At 34.8% G+C, this 17,543-nt stretch overlaps 1 protein-coding gene across 2 annotated transcripts in view; it reads left to right on the top strand.

Moving 5' to 3' along the window:
* Positions 1-17,543, top strand: part of KHDRBS2 (KH RNA binding domain containing, signal transduction associated 2) — a 579,306-nt gene that overhangs the window by 516,632 nt on the left and 45,131 nt on the right. Inside the window, exon 9 of one of the 2 annotated variants that reach the window (XM_042937334.1) lies at positions 2,915-2,920. The exons of the other annotated variant lie outside the window; for it this stretch is intronic. Within the exon in view, the coding sequence (XP_042793268.1) occupies positions 2,915-2,920 (6 nt within the window). The remainder of the gene's footprint in view (positions 1-2,914; positions 2,921-17,543) is intronic. 2 annotated transcript variants of the gene reach the window in all.

Raw genomic sequence — 17,543 nt, 5'->3', positions numbered from 1 at the left:
TAACCCTAACCATGTCAATAATCACACAAAATATAAATGGTTCTAAATATCCCCGTTAAAAGGCAAAGATTGTCACATTGAATAATTTTAAAAGATCCAACTTTATGCAACTTACAAAAAATGTACCTTCAATATGAAGATACAAATAGGTTACATATAAAAGGATGTAAAAATGTAGACCATTCCGATCAAAAGGAAGTTGATGGGAAGTATGTGAAAAAATTGGAACCTCCATAAGTTATTAGTGGGAATGTAAAATAGTGCATAGACTGGAAAACAGTTTGCCACTTCCATAAAACTACACATAGCAGTACATACATACAGCAATTCCATCCCTTGGAATATATCAAAAAGAAACAAAACATATGTCCATACAAAAATTTATAGCCAGATACCCAGTGCAACATTATGCACAATAACCAAGAAGTAGAAACAATTCAAATACTCATCACCTGATGAATGGATAAGCAAAATGGAGTATATCCATACAGTGCAATATTATTTGGTAATGAAAAGGAATGAAGTGTTGATACCTGTGTCAACATGGATGAAATATGTTAGGTGAAAGAAGCCAATTACAAAAGACTACAGAATGTGTGGTTCTGCCCATATTAAATGTCTGGAACAGGTGATTTTATAGAGATAGAAATGAGAACAGTTGTTGGCTAGACTAAGAGATTTGCAGGAATGGGGTAAATGAAGAGTGACAGCTAATAGACACAAGCTTTTTTAAAGAAATTATGAAAATTTAAAAATTAGTTCGTGTTGATAGCTCCCTGACTCATAAATATACTAAAAAACAATGCCTTGTAAACTGTAAACATAGGAACTTGATGGTTGTAAATAATATGTCAAAAAAGCTATTTAAAAGCTTGAGTGGCTATTTTAATATTAAAGTAATTTTCAGAGCAAAGCATATTAAAAGGGAGAAAGAAGAAAATTTCACTATGATAAAGAGGTCAATTAGCAGTAACATAACATCACAAAATATGACAATCCTAAATTTTTAATCCCTTAATAATAGCACTTCAAATATTTTAAGTAAAAACTGATAAGATTGTAATGAGAAATGGATAAATCAGCAATTAAAGTGAGAGTTTCAATACTACTCTCAAAATTGACAGAACAAGCAAACAAAATTAGCAAGGATATAGAAGACTTAAACAACACTACCACCGCATCCTAATTGTTGTTTGTAGAACACTTTACCCTACAATAGCAGAATAAACACATTCTTCTCAAGTTCATGTGGAACAGATTAATGGATAAAGACTTATCTCATAGACTACTATTTAGCAATAAAAAAGAATGAACTTTAGGGAAAGCCAAAGCATGGATGAATCTCAAAATAATTGTGCTAAGTGAAAGAAGGTAAATGAAAAAGAGTACAACTATATGATTCCATTTATGTAAAATTCTAGAAAATGCAAACTAATCTATAGTAACAAAAACCAGACTATGTTTCCCTGGAGACAGGGGCTGATGGATATGTTTCTCATCTGGATTGTGCATTCCTGTGTCAAATTGTATACTTGAAAAATGTTTTGTGTGGTATACCATGTGTTAATTATAGTTGAATAAAGCTGTTAAAAATTCAGATAGCAAGATCTAAAAGTGACAGGGAGGAGAGATAATTATCTAATAACTATTATTTTTTAGGGTCTCACATTTCAGTTAAATGGACTGCTGTTTATTTACTGATCACCATTTCCAGATAGGAGTTATTTGTTGATAAATGCAATTATTAAAGTAAAATTTAAAAAAGAATCTACTGATTTTTATGCGTGATTTCAAGTTAATGACCTCAGGCACTGCCTAGGTTCTTATGACAGATACTTTCTTATAGGTTCTGTGTTTTGGGGGCTTGGGGTTGTTTTGTTTCTTGTGTGTTGCTTTTTTGTTTGTTTCTCTGTAGACTAGTTTCGGTGAACCTTCAGCCTTATTAGGAACTTTCATCCATGGCCTAGGGCTAATAAGGCTCCAAAACAGTGGTCCCCAAATCGGTCTGTTCATTACTATAATCTGGAGAACTTTAAGAATTTACCAATGCTCCATCCCTAGTACAGACCAATTAAATTAGAATCTCAGGAGGGGGGCCAGGCAAAATATCAAGAGATTTTATTAAATAATTTATTTTGATATCTAACTTCTAAAGCATTTCTTTAGAAAATATATTACACCCAGTCCTTTTTGGTGTTCTATTTTCACACATCCTTGAATATAAAAATAAGATCTGATACATAGGACAACATACGTGTCAAACTATTCAGAGAAGAGAGTGCCTAGAATGAATCCTTGCAAAATGTCATGAAATATTAACTTGGTAGATGTAAAACAGTTAAGTATATCCATTTGGGCTCAAGCAGATATTGTTATACTAAATTCTACAGTAAATTTGGTATTAAAAGTCAAAATTGTAATGACAATTTCTGGAGGAAAAACTTGACACTGAAAAATGTCTCATTTGTTAACTGGGTTGAAAAACACTGCTATCATTTCAATACCTTACATTGGCCTTCAAAGTTACAGTTTAAGAAACATTCTCTTAACTTCATGCTTGTTACTGATGCCTTTACACACTCCTTTTTCTTGCTTCTATTATTTCTTGGCTTACATTCATTCCACAGTCAATAAGTACCATTCACAGTTGATGCAGCATTTTCTTCCAATCAATTACAAAGATTTGTAAAACCAGGAGCAAGGTCCTTCTTCAAGTGGGAAGGTTGATGCAAAGAAGCATAAAATCTAGTTCATACCTGAAAAACAGTTACTTTCATGACTTCCTAAAAACCTGCCCTTGTGTGCCTCTAAACATAGTCTGGGTTTATAATCCTTGATTCTCAAACCTGTACCTCAATTTAGAGGGAGACAGAAGTTCTGGAAGTAGTAACAGGCTCACCTTTCACTTACTGAGCATGAAGTCTGCAGCACACATAGGACTCACGCTTGGGGACCTCGTGAAGCTATCCTGCCCCACTTATGAATAATGGAACAGGTCATCAGTTTATTTTTTGAGGCCATCGCCAGAGGAACTGGATCAGGTGTTTTGTTTTAAGGGTTGTTGTTTTTTTTTCTTTTTAGCAGTCCCCTTGCTTAACGTGGGGCATGCACTCATGACCCTGAGATCAAGAGTCACATGCTCTATTGACTGAGCCAGCCAGGTGCTCCTCAGGTGCTTTGTTTTAATGCAGACAACTTCTAGGTTCTCCACGTTCTGAGAATCCCAGTTAAATTGTTGCCTTTTCACTCCTCCACATCTGCATTAACTACCTTCAGCTGCTGTAAACAAATTACCACCCATTTAGTGGTTTAAAACAACATAACTTTATTCTCTCAGAGTTCTAAGAGTCCAGAAGTCCAAAATCAAGGTCTTGGCTGGGCTGTATTCCCTCTAGAGATTCTGGAGAAACTCTTACTTCTTCCAGCTTCTAGTAGCTACCAGCATTCCTTGGCTTGCGACTGAATCACTCCAGCCTCTGCCTCTGTGGTCACGTTGTCTTTGTGTGTGTGCGCGTGTGCATGTGTGTGTGTGTGTGTGTGTGTGTGTGTGTGTAAAATCACCCTCTGCCTCTCTCTCTTAAGGACACTTGTGATGGTATTTATAGCCCATTCAGATAATACAAGACAATCTCATCTCAAGATCCTTAACTTAATTGCATCTGCAAAATCCTTTTTTCCAAATAAAGTAACATTTAGTTTCCTGGGACTGGGGCACGGACATATTTTGGGAAGTAATTATCAGTCAACCACACCATGTCACAACACACATTAATTGTAGATGTGGATAACAGATTCGAAGCTTTTTTTGCATGTCTGGCCAGATCTCCACACTTCCTCTCATCTCCCTGCTTTCCTCTCTTTCATTTAACCCTGGGGAGGAAAAGAAAAATCTCAACACTACAGAAATATAAATAAATGATCCACAATTTGTTCAGCATAACCATTACTGAGTCACTCAGTGGAGCTGACTATAAGTTATAATCTCTGCTTAAAGATGTTTAGGGGCACCTTGATGGCTCAGTCTGTTGAGTGTCCAACTTAGGCTCAGGTCATGATCTAGCGGTTCGAGAGTTCTAGCCCCTGTGTATGCCCCTGTGCTGGCAGCTCAGAGCTTGGCTCCTGCTTCAGATTCTGTCTCCCTCTCTCTCTGTCCCTCCCACACTCGCCCTCTGTCTTTCTCAAAAATAAATAAGTATGAAAAACTTTTAAAAGAAAGAAAGAAGTTTACATACATTCTACTGAAGTTACTATCACCATCTTCTTTCTGAGAAGTGCTCATATAGTTTTGAGGGTACCAGACCATTCAAGTCATGATTCCTTATCCCCCAGAAATAATGATAGGTACAAAGAGAAGCATGTGATCTTCACTGATCACTGAAGTTTGAAAACTGAGGCTAAAAGAAAAACTTCTTTCTTTGGTTAGCTGCTAAATAATGTGACTACAGAACAGCTGGTGGCTTTATTCCCCGCAAATTGGAGATGCCTGACAGAGAGATGAGAAATTGAAAAAAATAGGAGAGAGAGGGGAGAGAGTGAGGAAGAATGACGCAAATGGTGTGTTTATGGCATTCCTAGAGCTACCTTTCCTTCCAGTCTGTGAACTACCAAATCCAAGTACTTCCAGTTGGTTTTCAGACACATACATGGCCATGAAGAAAATAGCCAATGAAAGTTAAGTAAGAACTTAGATCCCAGTGAATTCTGCAAGTCTTCTTCTTAAGTCACTAATATTATTTCAGTCAAAAATACATCTTATTCAGACAGTGCTATAAATCTCAGTCTCTCAGGAAAGCCTGCCCTGACTACCTTATTAAAATTTACACGCCCACTGCCCCTGTTCCAAAAACTCGGCTCTGGTTTTTTTTCCAGATATCTATCTCCACATAGCATAATATAAACTACATTTAATCACTTTGTTTATTCTTTGTCTCCATTTTAACCATCAACTAGAATATCATCTCTATTTATGGAGAGACTGTTGTCTTATTTACTCGTGTATCACAATCACTGGATTAAGTCCCTGGCACCTTGCAGACACTCAAGATATATTTGTCAAGCGAAATAATTAGGTTTTCAGTTTGTTGAATTCTGTGATATTAGAGACAAATATTAGAGAAAGCTAATGAGATGAAGGTTTAAAAATAATGCAGTTGAGTAACATGTCTTTTTGTATTTTAGTTATAATTGTGTTGGATATTTGGCTTATAGAAAAGCAGATTTAGGAAAAAGATTAGGATTTAGAATCAGCTAAAGCTAGGTCAAGTCTTGTCTGCTATTTATTAATCTATGAGATCTTGAGTGAGTGACATAACCCTATTAAACTTATTCTAGTACTATCAAAATGTTGAATGGGACTTTCAGACCCAGGGCAATCTGACTAGACTTGGCCTAAACCCCAGACCAGACCTGTGATGTATGAGGGCCCTCCCACTCTTGCCTGTGATTTTTGGTGCCTTACTTTCTGTTATGGCCTGTGTTGTGTCTCACCCATCTTAAATTCATATGTTGAAGCCCTAACACCTGATACCTTAGATTGTGATTATAAGGAGACAGGGCCTCGAAAAAGGTAATTCAGTAATTCAGTTAAAATGGGATTGTTAGGGTGGGCCCTAATCCAATATACCTTGCGTCCTTATAAGAAAGGAGATTAGGACACAGATACCAGGAATGCAAACCAAGAGGAAAGACCATTTGAGGACACAATGAGAAGGTAGGCATGTGCAAGCCAAGGGAAAAGACCAGAAAAAAAGTGAACCTTCTGATGCCTTGATCTTGGACTTCTAGCCTCCAGAACAATGAGAAGACTAATTTCTGTTAAACCAGAATACCAAATACCAGTCTGTGGTATTTTGTTATGACAACTCTAGCAAACTAAATACACATGCCCCAAGCTTTTTCTGACAACAGGCCCTTCCATCAGAGTGTGCCAATTTGGTTAATCCCTAGAATTGAATTAATAGCTCCTTACTCCTTTTCTAGGTGAAATCCAACACTATTCAGCATTTAGGTATTATGTTTATTTAGCAAAAATGTGATGGATTGCATCGTGGACAATTCAGCCTTGTGTCATTTAGCTGGTCATTCTGCCCCCTTTTCTCTGAGCATCTTTCCCATCTATGTGTCGCATTATAAAGTTTGGATTCTTGCAATAGGACACAACCTGCTGTGTGTGACCCCTTGAGAAGTTTATTTCATGCCCAATTCTTACTGTTTCTGTCATAGATAGACCCCATTGCCAAATTGGCTGGCTGTTCCCTGGAATTCAAATGATTAAAAATACACATACATTACCCCCTATGTAGGAATCAGTATAGAGAAACTATTAGTAGTTATAGGGGTTAGGAAATTGAGTATAAATTTTGAAAAAAAGTATAATTGAAAATGCATGGTTATTCAAGAACTTAACAAGTTGAGCCAGTGTGGTCTCACAGTCTGTGAGTTCAAGCCCTACATCAGGCTATGTGCTGACAGCTCAGAGCCTGGATCCTGCTTCGGATTCTGTATCTCCCTCTGTCTCTGCCCCTCCCCTGCTCGCACTCTGTCTCTCTCTCTCTCTCTCTCTCTCTCTCTCTCAAAAATAAACATAAAAGAAATCATACAAGGATATCCTCAGTTGTAAAATGAGGATGATACAAGTAGTAGCCTCCTAAGAATGAATGGAGTAAGCTATGGGAAGTGTTTACCAGGTCCCAGAATATGTCATTCAAAATTCTTTACTATACTATGACATATTATAATATAAAATTCCATATTTGTATATTTATATTTGTTATGCTAATAATAGCAATAACATTACAATCACTACCATAGTTTTACTACGAGCATATCATGACACCATTCATATGGAAGGCTATGCAAGATAAAATCAGAAACATAGGAATTTATCCTTGGAAAGATCTATAACATTTGTCAAACTTGACTAATCCCTGGGATGATTAATTGCTTCCTCGTTCTTATTTTTTTCTTCTTTTGGTCATAAATGAGAAGGGAGGCAGTAAACAGGGAAAATAAGAGAGAGGGAAAGAAAGAAATGTTAAAAGTTTAGAAAGGAAATAGTATGGGGCATAGGATCAGAAGATGGATTTGTCTGGGAACACTTGATTGCTTTCCAAAGAAATGGGCTGGAGCTCATGAGCAGACCCCCGCCCTTCCCCCCACAGGTGGATTAGCGAGACTAAAGGTTATAACCGACATTGCTCGCACATAACTGTTCAGGACATATAAAAAGGAACACTGGGAGTTCAGAAATGCCCAGTATGTGCTATGTGGCTACAAGAGTCTTTATCTATCTATCTATCTATCTATTTATTTTTATTATTATTTTTTAATAGAAGAGTCTTAAGGAGATTTAACAGAAATCTAGACAGAATGAGCCTGAACCCTGTAGACTGGCCTGGCTTGTTCCCTTTGGTGTTCTCTATATTTACCAACCCCGGCACAAGCCTCCCTACCACCATCCTGCTTCTTTCTCTTCTGTTACCATTTGTCACTGGAACAAAAGTATGCCTTTATTCACTGGTCTCAGATTTAAGCATAGCACAGACTTTTCAAAACTGACCTTTCAAATCTTGTGATGCTTTTCTCAATTCCTATTTTCTTCTCCCTGTGTTTATATCTCCTTGTGGCAAGAATGTTCTTTTGCTGTTCTTGTTGTTTAAAAAAAAATGGATAATATCACACATAACATGTTTCTGGTGCCTTCTACCCTTTTCCACACAGTAATTTTATGTATTCTTAAAATAACTTCACTAATATTACACTGTATATTCACTAACTAAAATTTAAATAAAAACTTGAAACTTCAAAAAAAAGTTCATTTTGAGAAAAAAATAACCTTTCATTTTCAATTTTGTGAATGTTGAAAGCTTCCTTAAGTACAAAACCCAGAGGTCATTCTATTAGTTTATAAGGAAACATTAAAGAATATAGAACTGACAACATAAGATTCTGCTTTAAAATAGCAGTCTTGAAAGCATCAAAGATTCAGGCATATGGGTCTATTTGTCTCTTTTGTTGATTTTTTAAAATGATTATAAGAAGGATAAGTGCAGAATCAGAAAGTGTTTTTCATTTCCCTTAAGCTCATTTCTCCTTGCTGTGTTTGGATGTTTGCATATTGAAATTTTCTCAGAACTATCAAAGATTATTATGTCATTAGTAGTATCTTCATTTTATTTCTGGATACTCCCAAAAAAGTCAGTTTATTGACTTTATTGAAAATGCCCTCCAAGTTCCCAACCCGTTTCATTCACTAGAAAGCAAAATCACTCAAAATCACGAGAAAATCAAAGATACGTTATACAGTGAGACAGAAAAGATGAAGAGAGAGTGGATGGCAGATTCAAAAAATATATTATTTTTGCTATCAAAATGAAATCATTTATAAAATCTAAATCCTTTGGCTTTGTCTCCCTCTTTCCTTAAGTTTGAACTGAAAAAGAAAACACATCAAAAAAATTTTGGTAGCTGAGTATTTCATATGTATCTTTCAGCAGTGCCGCAGTGTCCAATATGGTACCAAGTAGCCACATGTGGCCACTTATTTTTAAAATTAAAATTAAATAAAACTAAAAATTCAGTTCTTAAGTCACCCTAGCCACATTTATGTACTCAACAACTACATCTGACTATGACCGCCATATTGGACAGCACAATTCTTAGGAGGCTACTACTTGTATCACAGAAATACCTACTGGAGAGCACTGCACTTATATAAAGTCTCCCCGTATGAAATATAACAGGCATTTTAACATAAGCCAATGCAATGATAAATTTGGAAAGAAATTAATCACCACAGAGTAAATGAATAGTTAATAAAATAATATAGCAATCTGAATGATCTTTTGATACCAAATTGAGTTTCTATATGACAAACTGATATTTTTAGCCCATATAGCTAACATTTGTGAGTTATAGTAGAACATGTAAAGATGTTTAATAAAGCAGAATGCTCTATACCATGGTTTATAAAATTTTTTAGATTGACTTTTTTAAAGAAATCTCATGTAAAACTTAAAACACAGCCAGTCTGGTTACAGTGAAGATAGAGGGCCCCTGCCTGCTCAGTCTTTCAGGCTGAGGGTTTCCAAGATACTTCTGAATCACAAGCCCCAAGAAGAACCTGAGTTCCCTTTAAAAAAGAAAAAAAAAAAAGTAAACTCTGACCAGAGTAGGTGAGAGAAATTTTAAAAGTAGAATGTTAAAGGTACACCTGGGTGGCTCAGTCCATTAAGCATCTGACTTCTGCTCAAGTCATGATCTTGCAGTTTGTGAGTTCAAGCCCCGTGTTGGGCTCTGTGCTGACAGCTTAGAGCCTGGAGCCTGCTTCGGATTTTCTGTCTCCCTTTCTTTCTGCCTCTCCTTTGTTTGTGTTCTCTCTCTCTCTCAAAAATAAATAAACATTAAATAAAAAGTAAAATATTAAAGATCAGGACTAAACCTACTTCAGCAGTGAGACTCCTCCCTACTCAGTGTCAATATACTTTATTATTAACTTAGTTAATTTGAATGTTTACCTCTTCTCCATGAAAATAAGCACTGCTGAAACAAAATATCCCAGAAAAATAAAATTGGTAATGCTCTCATGACTTAGAACAAGATCAAGCTTTAGAAGACAATTCATGTTTTTCATTCAAAGTATCATAAGGTTAAGGATGAATAGAAGGGCATTGTTATATCTTGATATATTTCTAATCATAGGAATCTGTAAATATTAGAAATGCCTTCCCCTTTGGATAATACAGGAATTTTTGTTACTCATAGTACCGTATAACTGAAAAAAGTCACCATAAAAATGAAGATTACTTAACTGGCTTATATGAAATCATTATTTCATTTTGATTTGCATTTGCCTGATGAATAATTTATTAGAAAGTGATTATTGTATAAAACAAAATATCAAAATTGCTTTATTTATGAATGTAAATAATAGATTCTTAAATTGTTTTTTAATTGAAAAAAAATGTTACTAAAGATCATAGCTCAAATAGTTTTGGGGAAGAAATACTGAAAAATATTAAACAGATACATCGTGCCATCATACTCTTGTTTTGCAAGCCATTAAAATCCCTGTTTCCACAACCAACATCTTATTGCCAAGAAGTATGACAGGAGTCAATATGGTGTGTTAACTTTAAGGATTCTATTTTGTTTTGTTTTCTAATTTATTCCCTGCTATACACAGATTGAATCAAATCATTTGCATCAGATTCCTTACAACGACTTTTTTAGTTTCTTATAGCCTAAAACAGCAGCAACCTCAAGGCCCTTTATGTATTATTGCAGGTAAAAAGACCTTTAAAAAAAGAAATTCTAAAAAAACAAAAAACAAACAAACAAACAAAAACCACTCCCCTTGTGTGGCCAGCTCACTGAATTCCTATGATTAGAAATATATTAAGATATGACAGTGCCCTTCTATTCATCTTTAACCTTTTGGTACTTAATGAATGAAAAAGATGAATTGTTTTCTAAAACTTGATCTTGTTCTTAGTCATGACAGTGTTTATCTTTTTTTCTGTTGAGTGAATTAGAAGGACTTAGACACTTATAACACTGATTTAAAGCATTTGCTTTGGATTGTATTCTGAAGTAGGACTGATGCTTATGGTGCAAAGTACATAAAGCATTAATTAGCACATTTGAAATGAATCCATTAGCGAACTAGCACTCATTAGTATATTACTTTAAACTTCCAATTTCGATAGTCATTGTTCTATTCATTAACTAGATTGAACATACTGCTGTCTGATTCCTAAAGTGTTAAAAGGGGTACCTGGGTGGCTCAGTCAGTTGAGCATCCAATTCTTGATTTTGGCTCAGGTCTTGATCCCAGGGTCATGGGATCAAGCCCCACATCAAGCTCCACACTGAGTGTGGAGCCTGCTTGAGATTGTCTCTATCCCTCTCTCTCTCCCTCTGCCCCTCTCCTCTGCTCACACACACTCTCTTTCTAAAATAAAATGATAATTTAAAATAAAATAAAAATAAAAGGCATTTATAAAATAAAAAGTAGGAGAATCCTACTAATAAATGAATCTTCTCAAAAAACGTAAAGTTAACAACTTTTCATGGCATAACTAATGGAAAACAACTAAAATATTACAGGATGTCTAACTTAAATTAAACCATGGAAGAATTTTTTAAATAGCTACTACTTCTGTCTGTCCTCACCAAACACCAGGTATTACTATTTTTATTAATCTAGAGCTTGTGATGTACTTTGGTTTATTATATACTTTTTTACCAGAAAACTTAAAAATGTGTTCATGTATCAGAATCACCTACTTGGAAACTTAAACCACATTTAATAGTATTGATCACCAAAAATATAGATAGATAGCTTTGAAACTTGTAAAATCTTGGAAATTAATTTTCAGTCATTCTTTCCAATAAAGAGAAGCTAATTTGAAACCAGGATGGTAGAAAATGTTAATATTCAGAAGAAGCAGGGAGTCTCACTAAAAATGTGTATCTATGTTTTAGGAGCAATGTTTATTGCTAGTAATAGAAAACAGTTGTTTTAACCATTCCCCTTGGTTAAAACACTATAGAAGTCTAGGAAGCAAAAGAAGTTCAGAATAAAAAAAAGGAGAAAGCACCTTCAATTTTTCCGAAGAGATAAAATTAAAGGCACTCACTATGAGTTGCTAACCTAGCCTGTAGATATTCAATAAACAAGGAAACAATATAATCATCTATCTATCTTTCCTCAATATCAAACATTACTTTTAAAGGACTCCTAGATTTCATGCATTTTGCTTATCTCTTCTTGGGAGAAGGAATCTACTGTGGACCCTGACTGCCTTTGCACTTTCTGCCTGGGCATGCCAAGAATACAAGGCCCTATTATCCATGCTGTTTTTCAGGGCTTTGTTTTGAACAAGAAACACTGAGGGATGAGGTAACACCCCCCACAGACAAAGAGCAGGTTTGCTTCTGCTTAGTTTAAGATCCCTGCAACTCGCCACTCCGCCCCTGTAATGCAGCCCAATGACTGTCAAGAATCCAGCTTGGCTCCACCTGCACTGCCCCCCTGGGTGGTGGGACGCATGAATTACAGGCACAATCCAATATGAAGCTCTGGCTATTACTCTACTGTGAGTAATGAAGTCCCTAGTTGCCTCATGTTTTCTGCCAGCATCCATGAAACAGTAATAGGTTAGCTTATTAACTTAAAAGTAGATCAAAATCTCAAACCCTGCAGGGTTATTGACATTTAAAGATATAACACTGTTTTTAAAATATATAATAAAAAATTATCAACCCAGCATGTTTTGAAATTATTTCTTCATGTGTTTTTTTTTTGAAAGATTTTATTTTTAAGTAATGTCTACACCCAGTGTGGGCCTCTAACTCAAAACCCCGAGATCAAGAGTCACATGTCTACTGACTGAGCCAGCCAGGCTCCCCTCCCCATATGTTTTTAACTGCTAAAACCTCAAACTATATTTTCATTATTATTTAAAACTTGCATACTCATAATGATTTTAAAATAGTCATGAGAATTATATTTTTCCATTAACGATATTAGGCTTTTAGTAAAATAAATAGACATTAAGCACTAGACAGTGTCAGAGACTAGGTTTGAATTCTAGCCGGGCCATTTGCTGATGGGCTGTGACCTCATGAAATTACTTGTTTCCTAATCTGTAAAATGGATGTGTAAAGGTACAGAACATACTTTATAGGGTTGATGTAGGTTTTTAAGGAAGTTCTGTGTGTATAAGCACTTCATGTACTGGTACTTAAGGGTCTTCTCATACATGCTGGTTGTATACAAATCCAAATGCTGTTCACGTGAATGTGATATTATCAATTTTATCTTGAAATGTACATAACCTCCAGATGTACCTACTGAAGTTTGTTATTTGATTTTACTGGGCTTATCTAAATCAGAATTAGCCTCCCCAGAGATTAATTTTGTAGTGTAGATATGCATGTGCATATAGCTGTCAGAGATGGTCTTACAGATCTTTGGGAGCTTTTAATTTCCAAAGATTTCAGATACATGCAATTTCTAACCTTCATACTGAGTGTACATATATATGGAAAACTGATTAATAGCCACAATCTACATAGGAAATGAAGGTATTATAGAGTAGCTCTTATTAGGGACTTATTCACTGATTTCCATAGAAAACTTTCCAAAAATTCAAGGTTTTGTCTCACTGCAGAACTAGACTGTTAGGTGTGGTGACTCCCCACCGATTATGTGGACCCTTATGCTGTAGGATGGTTTTGAAGAGATAATGACTTCCCAGGGTGAGTGAGTGAGCTGACCTACTGCATCAGTAACAAAAGCTACACGTTGGGGGGTATCCATTGCCATGCTGCTCCAAACCAACCAGCAATCTCTAATAGGCAGCCATTCTTTCAGTGGGAAAAAAGAAATGGAAGATACTATTAAAATCCTTTCTGTATTGTAAGAAATCCATCTATACAGCACCAAACAGGGAATGCATGATTTAAAAAAAAAAAAAAGCAGTAGGGAGATATTCACATAAAAATAAAACTTTTAAGAAAAGAAACATGAGAAATTATAAATAATCCATAATTTAGGAGATACTTGTCATAAGCATTGATCATTACATCCTGTGGGAATACTACCTATTAAGACATTGGGATTCTGTGTTTAGTTTTTGTTTTAATAATATTTCATGATATGTTTTTTTAATTTGTATAATTATAAAGAAGTGTTATTATAGTAACAAAAGATCATATATGAAGTGGACATTCTATGCATTTTATGATTTAACTCACTAAGTTAAAGAAGGAACATATGTTTATAAGAATTAACCACACTTCATAAAGAAAGTTAAATGTCAAGTTCCTATCTGACCTGTTAATTATATTCAATAACATTAAAGGGCAGCATTTGCAAATTGCTTCTGTGCCTAGTATTTTATTGTTTGGTGACAAAATTATGATCTTGACCCTAATAATTAAATTACTTAATTCTAACATATTTATTGGTTCTTGATTGCATGCTTGTCTTTATTCTCTTTTTCTCTCAATTGTATTAGAAAATTCAATGTTATTTCCTTTTATTTTCTTTTAATATCCACTGACCTTTTACAGAAAATAAAATCTGAAATGAGAATAATAGCAAATGCTAAATCTGTCACTAATGCTTGTTAAATTTAAAAGTCTTCAAAGAAAGTGGGGGTATATAACAGAGTGAAGATGACATTTAATATCATTTAAATTTCCAAATGATTTTCTTCTGGAAATCACAATAATTTACTAGCATCATAAGACATTTTTGCTTCTCTTTATTTGATAAAAAATGTTCGTTTTTATAGTTTCTATATTAGTATTAGGTTGAACTATAGAAAATTGCCAATATTTGACATTTTTGACCTACAAACATGGCAATTTCATATGATCCAACTTAACTTTCCAGATAAGTAAATTCATTACAATAATCATTAACCACACTGTCAGTAACAGAATTTAATATTTTGGAAACAAATTTATGCATGCCTAAACTATGCTCTGAGATGGTCTCAACTATTTTTGAATGATGAGTCCCTTTTTGAGTTATAAGAAATCTTCAGAAATTCCATAAATGAGTGCTGATTAGAAAAATCTCTCTATATAGAGGAAACTCAATATATAATCTATTTATGTTTCCCTTATTGTCAAAATGTTTTGGTTTGGTGTCTGTGGGGGCAGTAATGTGCACACAGGGACAGCCAGAGATTCTCATAGGTACAGGTCAATGTTAAGAAAACACATCAGCGTGGGCATCTTTTACAACAGGATTTTCAACAAATAACATCTTTCTATTAAATCAAGACTGATCTTCTTTTTAGTGTGGGTTCTTCTTGTAGAAAACATGATTATATTTATTATACTGGGTGTTTTGCCTTCATTTCCTAGTGACATGAAGACCAATTAAAGAGAGGAGTGGGGCTTATAACACGCTGTTCATGTAGAACATGAAGTAACCTAAGCTTTTCATCTCAGTAGGTACTCTGGTGGTTGTTATTTCAATGGTCATCTATCTGTTGATGACTTCCAGAGCTCTATTTGTAGTCCAGACTACCTAAGCCTAAACCCCCTAGGTCCACCTACCTGAAACCAACTCTCATGACATCAAGGTCATCTGCAGCTTTTCTAACTGCCTACCAGAGGAACATTTAATCACCTTTGGAAGGAAATACCGTCAGCCAAAGCTTTCTCAAGTTTCCGTACACAGTATTGAGGAGAGTTCACTGAAAGATTACAAGACCTTGTTAAAAACAGTATCAATTCAATACAAACCAAGAGGAAAAAATAAAGGCACTGATGATTCAAATGTTGGAGTTGTCATCCAGGGGATTTTCAGTAACTATGATTAACATATTCAAGAAAATAGAGGGGTAAAATGGAGCCTAGTCCCAAAAGACTTGGCATTTTTAAGAGTCAAAAAAGTAAGTTACAAAATGCAGATGTATATTTTGTCATTCCACTGCTTGAAACCTTTCCATGGCTTCCTTCTCTACAGGATACAAATAAACTCCTTACCATATCATAGGAAGAATTTCAAACTTTACTCCTTCTATTTCTTTAACCAGACTTGCCTACCATTTCATAGATATTTTCTGCTTTAGTTAGATCCAACTACTAGCAGTTCACCAAACAGTACTTTCTTTTATGGTGTCATGCATTCACGCCTGAGGTTCTTGGAAACTGGAATGCTCTCATACTACTTGCTGGTCCACCTAGAAATAATTTATTTATCCACAAATAACCATCTCAAATACCTTTCCTGAGAAATTCTTTCATTCCTTCCATTGTAGTTCCATAGCACTCATTACATACTCTATTAAACACTTTTCCATTTCAAAAATTTCAATTTTTTTTATACATTTGTTGGTCTCCTACAGTAGGCCACGAGCAGTGGCATGCTACAACTGACTTGTGCCAGCTCACAAGACCCTTTGTAAAATTTTTAGGGACTTTGTGAATTGGTTGTTAAGCAGAGCTATTATTAAAAATTAAATTAGGGGTGCCTGGGTGGCTCAGTTGGTTAAGCGTACAACTTCGGCTCAGGTCATGATCTCACAGTTCATGGGTTCCAGCCCTGCATTGGGCTCTGTGCTGAAAGCTTGGAGCCTGGAGCCTGATTCTGATTCTGTGTCTCCCTCTCTCTCTGCCCCTCCTCTGCTCATGCTCTCTCTCTCTGTCTCAAAAAATAAAGAAACATTAAAAAAATTATTAAAAACAGAGATAGTTAATATTTTCATCGATATGTGATTACTTTGTTACAATCTATGCTCTAGATTATTTATGTCTGTTGTTTTTGTATGGTGGAAATAATATATAATAGTGTATTACTGTTTATCTCTTCCCAAATTTGTTGTTTTTCATGCTGATAGCTTGACATCACTCATAAGTATTTATACCGTAGTACCAGTAAATCCTAAAAGCCAGGACTTGATCTTTTATTATGTTGATTATTTGGATTTAAGAAACTATGGAGAAAAAATGAATAATACAGATTTAACTTAAAATTGTGTTATGGTGGATGCCTGGGTGGCTCAGTTGGGTTAAGCTTCTGACTCTTGATTTCTTTTTCTTTTTTTTTTTTTCAACATATGAAATTTATTGTCAAATTGGACTCTTGATTTCAATTCAGGTCATGGTCTCACAGTTCTTGAGTTCAAGCCATAAGTCAGACTCAGTGCTAACAGCACAGAGCCTGATTGGGATTCTCTCTCCCTCTTTCTCTGCCCCTCTTCAGCATGTGCGTGCAAGTGTGTATGTATGTGTGCACACAATCTCTCGAAAAAAAAAAAAAAAAAAAAACTTAAAAAAATAAACTAAAATTTGTTATGCCTATAGCCTTTACATTGTGACCAAAACACAAAATTGAGGAAATGTTCTTCTAGTATATGAAAACCATGGTCCAATTTAGAACAGAGCTGCTCACATAACTGACAAATAAGTAAAGTTCTGACATACATAGTTGAGGTTTTCCTTTCATTTTACTTGCCAACATTAATGAAAATTTCAAATGACATTTATGTCAGAATTATAATGTTCATGGATATAGAGGAGTCTTACTTGCTGAATAAGACAGTAACATGTAGGAGACACCATTCCAATGTCTTCTCCCTTCCATCATTTCTGTTGAAAAATTCTGCTTTGTCTCTATTTGTTGCACTCTAGGGATAATGTACCAGTTTTTCCTGGTGCTTTTAAAATTTCAATTTTCAGCAGTTTTATTAGGATGTTCCCAGGTGTATTTTCTTTGTATTTATGCTAATTAATGTTCATAGAGTATCTTGAAAAAAGAAGTAATCACGTTTTATCTATGTTGTGATTTATTGTGGTATCACTGCAATAGCAGAATTATAAAACTTATTTTACAAGAGATAGCATGTCACACTGAAGTTGTATGTGTATAAAACTTAAATTATATATTTTATCTATAAGTTCTGTGCTATAAATTTTAATATAAAATATATAATCTTAGAGTATAAATGTAATTTATACATATTTATAAATTTGATTTTTATTTGTAAAATGTGTGCTTATGTCAGTAAAATTTACAG

Source organism: Panthera leo, chromosome B2 (genome assembly GCF_018350215.1).
Source record: "Panthera leo isolate Ple1 chromosome B2, P.leo_Ple1_pat1.1, whole genome shotgun sequence".
Classification (NCBI taxonomy): domain Eukaryota; kingdom Metazoa; phylum Chordata; class Mammalia; order Carnivora; family Felidae; genus Panthera; species Panthera leo.
The sequence above is the reverse complement of the archived record's forward strand: the minus strand, read 5'-3'. Positions and strand labels throughout refer to the sequence as shown.